The sequence below is a fragment of the Cricetulus griseus genome, chromosome 5 (assembly GCF_003668045.3).
Source record: "Cricetulus griseus strain 17A/GY chromosome 5, alternate assembly CriGri-PICRH-1.0, whole genome shotgun sequence".
Lineage (NCBI taxonomy): Eukaryota > Metazoa > Chordata > Mammalia > Rodentia > Cricetidae > Cricetulus > Cricetulus griseus.
This window is the reverse complement of record NC_048598.1, coordinates 33,673,013-33,683,889: the sequence shown is the minus strand read 5'-3', so window position 1 is coordinate 33,683,889 and position 10,877 is coordinate 33,673,013. Positions and strand designations below refer to the sequence as shown.

General features: G+C 44.0%; 1 protein-coding gene across 1 annotated transcript in view; it reads right to left on the bottom strand.

Moving 5' to 3' along the window:
* Window positions 1-1,288: 1,288 nt before the first annotated feature.
* The window catches only part of Brinp2 (BMP/retinoic acid inducible neural specific 2), a 47,062-nt gene continuing 37,473 nt past the window's right edge, over window positions 1,289-10,877 (bottom strand). The window contains exons 4-7 of the mRNA XM_035444826.1: window positions 9,810-9,915; window positions 6,063-6,299; window positions 4,055-4,277; window positions 1,289-2,405 (exon numbers count right to left, since the gene is read on the bottom strand). Of these exons, the coding sequence (XP_035300717.1) occupies window positions 1,289-2,405; window positions 4,055-4,277; window positions 6,063-6,299; window positions 9,810-9,915 (1,683 nt within the window). The remainder of the gene's footprint in view (window positions 2,406-4,054; window positions 4,278-6,062; window positions 6,300-9,809; window positions 9,916-10,877) is intronic.

The following is a 10,877-nucleotide window of genomic DNA, read 5'->3' as shown; positions in this document are numbered from 1 at the left end:
AACTTCTTGTGAGTAAGAACTTCCAATCCTCTTACATGATAATGGGATATTCCGGTGTCAGGGCCTGTGCTGACTCTCTATGAGAGTTCTACTCCATATAATGTTTTTCCTTCCCTTCTCTCTCTCTCTCTCTCTCTCTCTCTCTCTCTCTCTCTCACTCTCACTTACACACACACACACACACACACTTCATATCTGAGCTAACACAGGCATAAATGAATGCATACATACACTAATCAACCAGTCTCCTACATCCATGTACATCATCTGTGGCCACGCCTCTCAGACACAGGAAAATTAACAATAACAGTAAGAATAAACAACATTCAGGCAACCCCAAGAACTATGTTTTCTTTTCTCTCTCGCTTGCCACTAAAAAGGGTCTTTAAAATGCATTAAATCAAGTAAAACTTTACTCAGAGGTTCAGGTGACTGGAGCAGGTTGACAAGAAAAACAATCACAAAATAAATATTTTTGTTTTGTTGTTTTTTAGAAAAGAACATTTCCATATACATTGTCTCTAACTTGACAAAACTGCTTCCTTGGACAGACAGGTGCTGCGGGAGGAGGGCTCTGGATGAACTGTGAGGGGCTCTTGGAACAAGTCAAAACTCTGAAACTGGGGAGACCAAGGAAATGAGGGGGCTGGCAGGAAGAAGTGTGGGAATGAGCAAGGAGGCTGTGGCCTGCCCTTAGTATTGGTTCGTCTGCCATAGCACTGCACATACTTTCTAAGGAAGTGGCACCAAAAGCTGTCAGCCCATGGCCTCTGGGGTGCAGGGAGGCAGTGTACAAAAAGTAAGAACCGATGCAGGGAGTCACAGAACAACAACATTTTAAGAAATCTGGTTAAAAAGAATACAAAAGTGACTCCATAGAGGGGAAGTCTCCCGCCCCTCCCACTTTTGTCCCCTCTTGCTATCCTGGGTGACAAGAATCATTTTAAAGCATGTTCACTCATTTCGTTCACGATATAGCTGGTTCTTTTATATCTTCCTTGGCTCTTTTTCAAATGCATTCATTCTGGAGAGCACCAACTTTACAGATCCCAGGCTGCTGAGCTGTGGCCTCCCTGTGAGTGGGGGCGGGGGTTGTAATCACGTGTGCACATGTGCAGTGGCTGTTCATTGTCTCTCGCCTGCTTCAGTCTAAGCCTTGAGCTCCCATCTCCCAGGTGCTGAAAGTCTCATGGAAGCACCCTGTTGGCACTGAGGTGAGGGCTCGGATTATCTTTGCACCCTGAATGTGTGGGTCAACTCTCTGACCAGCACTGGGGTCGTTACCCCATTAGCTACAGAGTTTGCCTGTCTCATACTCCACAGGATTTGGCAGCTTGGAATTGAAGGCTCTCAGGGAAGATTGGATCCTGCCCACCTCATTGTTGGCCAGCTTGAGCCTATGTCTGAGCAAGCAGGAGAAAAGGTCAAGCCGGACTTTGCCAGGTGGAGAGAGTTGGTTCACCCGGTCTCTGAGCTCAATGAGTTGTAGGAGTGCCGAGTCCTGGGAACCTTGAGTATATGGGTAGTCCAGCTGGAGAATTAAGTCTCGGATAGCATCCGGATCAAAGGGCAGACTGTAGCCAAAGACCTGCAAGGTGTTGATTTTCATGTAGCCCAAATTCTTGGAGGGATCAGTCATCTCCAGGGGCTCATAGTAGATTGTCTCATTGGAGCTGTCATCCAGGGACTTGATTCGGCTCCTTAAGTAAACATGGACTGTCTCAAAAAAAGTCTTCCACCTGTTCCCCAAAGTGATAGTCCAGTTTTGGCACTGGGCAGCTGCATCCACGTTAGTCCTTTCCCAGTCAGGAAAATTGCCCTCATTTACAGGCATGAACCAGCTCTCAGAGTGGCTGCCCCCGAAGGGGTTGACGTAGATGGCCATGACAGGCTCCAGGGTGCTGTTCTTAGTGAGGCAGATCTGCAAGGACAAGGCCAACATCACATGCACCAGCCCAGGCTTGTACTTGTTGCTCTTCAGAGTGAGCAGCATCCGCTTCCTCCAGGAAGGATCAAACCAGCTGCCCAGACGCATGTCGTTGCTGATGAAGATAGAGTGCACCTCAATGCGGCTGTCTCGCTTCTGCAGCAGGTACTTCAGCTCCAAGTCCTGCAGGTCTGTCTCCAGCCCCAGAAAATTCTCCAGGGACTCAGCTACCTCTGGCCGGCACAATCCCTGGGCCAGCACATAACCAGGGTTACAGCTCCCACAGCGAGTACTATTGTCTGAAGCACAGTGGGCACATGCAGACCCTTCGCCCAAGGCACATGGGATGGGGCCCTGGCAGGAAGATTGGTCATAGGGACAGGTGCAGCTGTGGCTCTGTTCCAGGAAGGTCCCAGGGAGGGTGCTTTCTCCACAGTAGAGAAGGGATTGGATTCGGTTCCACCAGAAAGACAGGGATCTTGAAGAGATAAAACCAAGAAGTACGAGTCAAAGGAAGCTGCCACTGTCCTCCCTATGAGTATCAGCTCACTGACTAATAGACAGGGCCTGGAGGGTGGAGAGACAAGGAAAAGTTCAAAGCCACAAGTTCACTGAGTGGTGAAAACGCCGGTGCTCCAATTTGGACCAACTGAGTTAAGCCTGGAACTCTATGTAGTAGAGTAGCCAGAAAGATTTGATATCAGGTGTGTCTTGGAATTGGCCAGGCTAATTTTTTTCAGGTCATTCCCCTTTCCAAACTGGAGGCTTTTCAATGTCTCAGATCAAATCTACCTTCTAAGCTTTTCCTATGGCTTAGTTCTTTAGACAGTTTATATTTTTGCCAAGTTCATGCTCATCTAAAAGTCTCTCCTTTTTTTTCTCTTTTATCCTTCTTACAGGAAGACTTAGAGTCTTTTTGTAGGTTACTTAGACTTTGGATTTCAATTCTTAGCTACCTTCTCAAATGGGCTGTTCCCATTTGAGTTTCTTCCAAAGTGTTTCTTCCAAAGGACAACTCCATTCACTGTCTCATCACTGTGTTCTGGATTAATCCATGGCAACTATCTGTGTATAGAATGACTATTGGTTTATGGGGCACTTATTTATAGCTGGCTTCCCTGGCAGTGCAGTGAGAACAGGGGTTCTGTGCTGTCCACTAACTCAGTCTTAGAGAACAAGCTTGTTTCTTGTTCATGATGGGCATTTAATAATTAGTTGCCAAAAAAATTAAAAAGAACCATCTTACTAAACCCCGCTCGTCTGTCTTCTCCACTCTTGCTTTCTGCCTTCCCTGAGGCTCTATCAATGACAAGGCTGGTCTGCTTCAAGACTAGCTATGCTGTCCAGAGCACTGATGTACCTACATATTCCAGGTATTCCTATCTTTTCTTGCACAAGCTGTCCAAGACTTCCTTTTCTTAGGTTTTTAATGCCTCTGCCTCTTGGGAACTATTGTTTTGTATGAGTTTGTTTCTTTTTTAAATTTATGTCCTTTTGATTGGTGTTCTACCCCCATTAATTTCAGGGGCTAATACAGTCAGGATTTTAAATTTTTTATGTCTTTACATATTTGCTAAATCTAACTTTGTCAATGGTATCTTCTATAGCTAAATAGCTGGGCATGGTATATAGGTGTAATATATTTTTAATGGACGCATATATGAAAGAGTGAATAAATAAGTGGATTCCTATCACAGTACACCCCTATCCTATTGGGAGAGTCCAGGTCTCAGTTTTCTTCCCTCCTATGACTCAGACAAGTGATGAGAGTCACTTGTTTAAAACAGTCTAGTGTGTTTATTTCTTATCATTTGCAATTGCTTGAACTCAACCCCTTTCCTCACTATAAGACTTACAAAACTGGGGAGGAGTAAGTGAGAATTCACGTGTTATTAGACTAGCATTTGAATCTGTGATAATTATATAAAAGTTACACAAGACTCCCTTAACTTCTTCATACACAACTGATGATTGAAAGTGACAAGTAGGGAGGCCAAGATTACATAATCAGCATGACTTAACATGTCACCACTTTCTCTTCTTCCATGTTGACCACAGTGCCCTTCTTGGCCTCAGCAGCTATGTCCAGGAGGTGCTGGGCCTTGGATCTAAAGCCTGGGTGCTCACCTCTCTTTGGGCAGGCGGAAGCGAGGCTGCCGGTGGCAGCGCTTGCAGAGATTGAAGAGGCGGCGGACGATCCGCTGCATCTTCTTTAGCAGGACTTTCAGGCTGGCTCCCAGCTGCTGGTAGCGGTGCTGGACGTTAGTGTCCATGGTCCAGTACTGGGAGATGGCTGTGGAGTTCAGGAATCGGTCACTGGGCAGCCGCTTCAGCAGGGCCTGGAACTCTTCTGTGGGCAAAAATACAGAATCTGAGCAGAGTGAAGCTATGTAGAGTCCTGGGAACACAGATTGCTACTTCCTTTGTTCCGTGGGGGGAGGGGGGAGACTTCAGAGTCACTGCATAGGAAAGAGGCCTCCCATCCATTGTACTAGCTTTTAAATTTACACATGGTTTTATTGGAAATTAATTAGCATATCATAAAATTTAGCTCTAGGATTCTTTTTTAAGAATTCATTTTTTGAATTTTATTCGTGTGTGTGTGTGTGTGTGTGTGTGTGTGTGTGTGTGTGTGTGTGTGTGTATGTTGTGTGCTACATGTATGTAGGTGCCCACAAAACCAGAAGAAGGGGCAGATCTCCTAGAGCTGTAATTAGAGGTGGTTGTGAGTGACCCAACATAGTTGCAAGAAACCAAGTTTAGATCATTTGGAAGAACAGGACATGCTCTTAACTACTGAGTCATCTCTCTAGCCCTAGCTTCTGAGGTGCCTTTTGCTTTTTGTTCTTATTCCAGTAAAACTTCAGTTTTCAAAACTGGTATCGGTTATTCCTCAAATGGATAGAAGTCTGCTTTTAATAATAGCCTTGTTATGTATCTCTTTCTTTTTCTTCTCCATATAACTTACTCATAGAACTATCTTTCTTTCCTCATATAACATATCCTGATTACTGTTTTCCTGATCTACACCTCCTGGTTTGTCACCTCCTCCCCTCCCATCCTGATCCACTCCCTTTCTGTCTCTCTTCAGGGAAATTATTTCAACACTACCAGGGCTCTCCAGTGAAAGAGGTAAACAGGCTCAATGACACTCAAATGTTGACACAGAGAAGGTACTGTACCCAGCTCATAAATCTCAGAAACATTTAATCCTTGAGCTTAGCCTCTCTCTCCACAGCCTACTGTCTGATTCCCTAAGATACTCTTACTCTCTGTATGAGTAAGAGTATCTTACATTCTGCCCTGTAGCTAATGCAGAAGCAACATTCTGCTTCTGAACTCCAAGTAAGAGTTCTTTTGAATGTCCTGGGTATATTTGCTTTCTGAACTCACGCTCAAGTCTCTCTTCTCTGCTTTGTCTCGGGACCTACCACAACCTTACCACCTGGCACAGGTCTATTCTCATCTATTCTCCTGTCGAATCTCACAGTGGCAAAAGCCAAGTTGTATTGTAAAATATATCCAAAGCATAGGATTGGGGACTGGAACTTGATTTTGTTTTAATAGCTGCTTGCACCAACCTGTGGTATCACTCTCTTTTAATGATGAGGATGTTATAGCCCTGAGGAACTGCATGGTTATACCAAAATGGGAAAGTTGGTCAGTGAAAGAGCAAGAAGCAAACTAACCCCTCAGACTCTAGGTCTTAAGTGACATTGATAAATAGCTATGTCAGCAACAAACAACAGTTGGTTTGGTTCCCACTGGGTACCAACTAGACCATTCTATACATACTTCATATATCAACAAACATTTATCATGTGCAAACATTGTGCTAGACACCGTGAAATCAGTAGCCAGCAACACAGACAATGATACTTATACTCTCAATGATATGATATTTTTTCTTAGCATATTAAGTGCTTAACACACACATCTAAGTTAGGCACTGTGATTATTTGCATGAAGAAAAACACACCACTTAAGACTCTTGGTAACCATATAGTCATTCTTTCCTTAGAAGTTCACAAAAAAGAATAAGTTAGGATCCAAGTTAGATCCAAGTTAGTGTTCTGTCCTCTCACACCCTCTACTCTATAGTGGGGAAAAATTCTGAGCTAGTTATCTTGCTTACCTGACTCTTCAAACTGCCTGTTGTAAGTGGCCCAGGAGTCTTGGATCTGCAGCAAGCTGTCTTCCATGGCCTGGATGTCAGCATCGGGACAGTTGCATTCTGGGAAAGTGGGACCGCACTTGCACCAGCAGTCATTCTCCCTGCATACAAGCTCACCCTCGGAGCTGCATGTGATGTAGCTAAGTGCTGCAGCCACAAAACGCTCACGCAGGTGTTCAGGAAGCAGCACTTGCAGACCTGGGGAAAGGATGAATCAAGGAATCACTGAGCAGAACCAGTGGGGTCTCAGTTTCTCACACCCAAGGCTATAGGAATCCAAACAGGGGTTTTGCTGACTGGGCCTGAGAATGGTCACCCCAGGGTCTGATCCTGCTGAGCTGGTTGGGAGAGAGGGCTTTTCTAGCCCCCATGACAGATGGGGGAGGATCTGAATATGCAGATGAAGAACATCAAAGCCCAAGGCTTAGCCAAACTCCTCACATCAGCCAAATTGAGAGAGTGCATATCATAAGAACAGGCTTACTGGCTACACATCAGCATTTCTAGGAGAGAAACAGGAAGATGTTTCAGATAAAATAAGATCTTAAGGCCCTCCTGGGGGAGATAGCAAGGCTTGATGAGCTTGCTCTGCCTCCAATAGCTATCCTTCTTATAGTTACACAAAAGTTGGCAGTAGACATTTTCAGACATTACTAAATGCTAACCGCCCATTCCAGCCTGATAGCTGGAAATGTTCTGGTTATGAGATAGAGAGAGGCACTACAGGTAGCCAGGTACTAAACCAAGTAATGGCTCTGAGGGGGTCATCTCCATCCTAAAGGTGGTGTTGCTGTTGTTTTATTTTGTTCCCTGAACCAGCTGGGCTAACATTCCTTATACTGATGAAGGATTCTGATCCTCTTGCCTCTGCCCTACTAAGTGCTGAGATTATCAGTGTGTGTCACCATATCTTTTAATATTGATGGTTTTTTTAATGAGAAAATAAAAGCCACAAGGCCACAGTGACCCACCCAAGTCACAGCCCTAGTGTCAATCACTGCCCTTGTTTCATCGGGTGATACTCCATACTTGGAAATAGTTGCCTACCTCAGGGTAATTTAACTCTTTTTTGTTTTGTTTTTTGTTTATTTTGTTGTTGTGTTTTGTCTTGGTTTGGTTTCTTTGAGACAGAATTCTCTGTGTAGTCCTGGCTGTCCTGGAATTCACTCTGTAGTCCAAACTGGTCTTGAACTCACGGAAATCCACCTGCTTCTGTCTCTTGAGTGCTGGCATTAAAGGCATCTGCCACTACTGTTCAGCTAATTTATCTCTTAGGAAAGTATTAATGTAGGATGATAGACTGCTTCAACATCCATCAGGCTATCAGGCCTGGATAGGGACTGGCTTCAAGCCATGGGTAAGGTGGCTGTTGGAAGCATACAAAGGATGAAGAAAAAATAGATGTGGATTATGGATGGATTGAGTGTGGGTCAGTTCTTCAGGAGGCCTTTCCAGTAGGGATATTGTCAGACTTTCTGCCAGGAGAATGAGGTATAGAAGGACCCCTGAATATGAGGAACCCCTTTTCTCAAATGTATGCTCTTTATTTCACATCTATGTCTTTGTCCTTGGCAGAACATCAAAGAGCTCACAGTGTGAGTCCCAGCCTCAGCAGACCTCACACTATAACTTAAAGTTGTCAGCAGCATGGATATTTTCTGTTCTCACTTGAGGCCCACCTCCTACTCTTACTGGTACTAAATTTCCCTTTCTTGATTCTGTGCCCACCATGGCACTTGACAGTTCCTCCCCACCCCCGCTCAACACACACACCCTATCCACACGCTCGCTTTCAACACTTATGGTCTTCAAGTGTCTCCTTCCATCTCCCCATTGCCTCCCTCCTCTTCAGAATATTTCCCATTGCTATAAAGTAAGTGCCCTGAGCAATGTCTGGGTGAGTGATGGGCTATAAAATTAAATGGCATAAACTATTCCAAATGAACCACCAGAAATTTTGAACTTCACTCACTGCTAATTTCCAGACACAAATCCAGCCTGTATAGGGACATAGGAGAAGAGATATTAATTGTATTGGGTATCTATTAGTAGGTTTTTTACTCCTCTTGTTGTATGTTTGTTAATTCCTAAAGCGATGTCGGTTGCCTCTGGCTCAGATTGCTTGAAATTTGTAATCGTAGATCCTGTGTGAAACTATTGATTTTGTGATGCTGGGACAGTAATATCTTAAACAGAGGCAGATGCAGTTAGCTCTTAGGAAAAATGAACGTCTCTCCTCAATCAGTTTGCATAGCTCTGCCCTTAAAACATTTGAGGAACAGATGGAATTAAGCATCTTTACTTGTCCCCCTTTCTTTGGGCCTACAGCAGTGCCCTTTTCTTTTTCTTTTTCTCCTTTGCCCATTCTATCTCTAGTCCAAATGTTCCTGTTCATTCTTCTCCAGTGCTGCTCCTGGCTTTGAGTTTCTCGGCTCTCACAGAAAACCACAGACATGGAAATGGAAAGCAAGGGCCACTCTTCTGCTGCGGTTACAGATCAGTAGGATACTAAGTTTGAGCTAGAGTGAGTCCTATTAGTGGGCCCATAATTACTATGCAAAGGCCGCTTGTTCCTTAGTATGCCTTTGGTAACCAAACTAATCACTGAACTAGCTCCAGGTTTACAAGGTTGTGTGTCTGATCCCTACAGGACAATGATACAGGTTTTGAAAAAGAACACAATGGAAGTGGCAGGAGCTATGGGTAATGGGTGTGGGGCAAATCTTCAGAAGTCCCCCCCCAAAAAAAAATGAAGGAAAGTTGGTACATGCAGGTCCTAAGATTTGTGGAGATTCTTGCCTTAAAAAGGACTTAGCTGAAGCAGGTCAGCATAAACTTAATAACTCAGTACTCTACTTGTTCAGAGATGGGTACACACTTCTTTTTGAAATCAATGGCAGCCTCGGTCTTTTATCTGTAAATGATTTACACACACACACACACACACACACACACACACACACACACACACACACCCTACCCCAAACAATGCACCTAGCAAGTGTTAGCAACCTAGAATCCCCCCTTCTGAAAAGAGCTGCATGTACACCCTGCTGTGAGTGCGTTTTCTTCCTCTTTACAACCATCAGATTGCATTTTATTCAATTGTATTCCACTCTGTCCAGGTATGAGGCTGGGGGAACACTGTGACCTAGACTGGTTTTGAACATATATGCAATAAGCTAAAACTGTGTCCCCAAGTCAACTTTTAGGGACAACAAATTACTTACCAACCTATGCCTATGAAAAATTGGGTGCACATTGGACTAAAATCACATGCATTATGAGAACAAACATGCATGGTAGAAAAAAATGATTATGGAATTTAATCTGTGTATCTAAGTAGAGAACCATCCAAACTCTGTCCCAAATAACTAGCTCCTCCTTCTCTTGAACACCATAAAAGGAAGACCCACATAAAAATCTGGGTCTTTGAGTACCTTCACTTATATAGCTTGCTGCCAATTCTAATAGTGTATTTTTTATCTGTACTATTGATTTGCTTTGAATAAAATTACTTTGCTTATTTGGTGAGCCCTTATTTTGGTACTATAACTAAGAGGCCAAGAGCCTGGACACATTCATCCCAGACCCACCCTGATCCCCGATAACATATGCAAATGAGGAAATGAGATCTTTCCTTTCTCTTCAGGAGTCTGGGTTTCTCTCCAGGCCTGAGTGGTGTGGAACCACCATGCAGCAGCTTACCCAGTAACTGTACTTTGTTCTCTGGACTCTGAACCAGGACAGAGCTGACTGAGTCCAGATTGTCATAGTTGCTGCAGCCCAGTGGACCAGTCCTGGTCTCTGTGACCTAGAGAAGAAGGGACAAGATATGGACTCAGAAAACAAGAAGAAGGTTCCCTTGGCCCTTTCCTTCTAGGCATCCATGTAGAGACTGACCTATTCCTGACCAAAGGAACTTCATTTGTCTACCCTAGGAAGGCAAAGTGACTTTGTTTCCTTGTCCCGAGGCAGTGAACATCGTGGGTTTCGATGTGGGTGGTAGCAAAATTGCATGTGATCCAGAGAGCATTTCAGAGGGGAGCCACTTCCTGTATAACCAGGAAGTTGGATATGGAGTGAGACCTTCAAGTTGGTGTCTGCCAACTGGAAGGAGACAAGGGGCCAGAGATGGTCCCATCAGCCTGTCAGTGAGCCAGTTGCATTCACCTGATGAGGTGCTCACAGGTTCTGGAGATGCTGAAGGTGAAAAAGCACTAGTAATAGAAATATGAGTAGTTATGAGTATTATTATTAGAATAAAACATTTAAGTCCACCTCAACACCGAGATGTCCTTAGAGAAAATCAGCTATGGTATTACTGCATATTTTAGAAAGTATATTAAATATACATAAACTCTTACAGCTACATAATATTCCAAACACCATCTTTTAAAATATTATAAAGTTGGCCCATCAGTTTTCCCTGATGTTTAAAGTGTAAGATGAAAAATGGGAAGCTAGAAATTCACTGAAATAAGTATGTAATAAGAATGATGGGGACCTGAGGCCCTTTCTTCTCAGGAGCACCAAAGCCCTTGCCAACAATCAATCAACCAATCAAGGAGTATTTATTGAGCAGCCCCTGTTCAATCCCACACAATTCATCAAACATTCATGGAGTGCCTTTCTGGAGTTCTTCTGTGTTCTACTTGGTACTGCTGACCTCCTCTTGTAGCTCCAGGCACCTCTGCTTTACAGCAGGCACATGAGCTGCAGATTTTACGGCCTTTCCTGAGAGGATTTGGTTATCGCCTGGTTCCCACGCTAGAG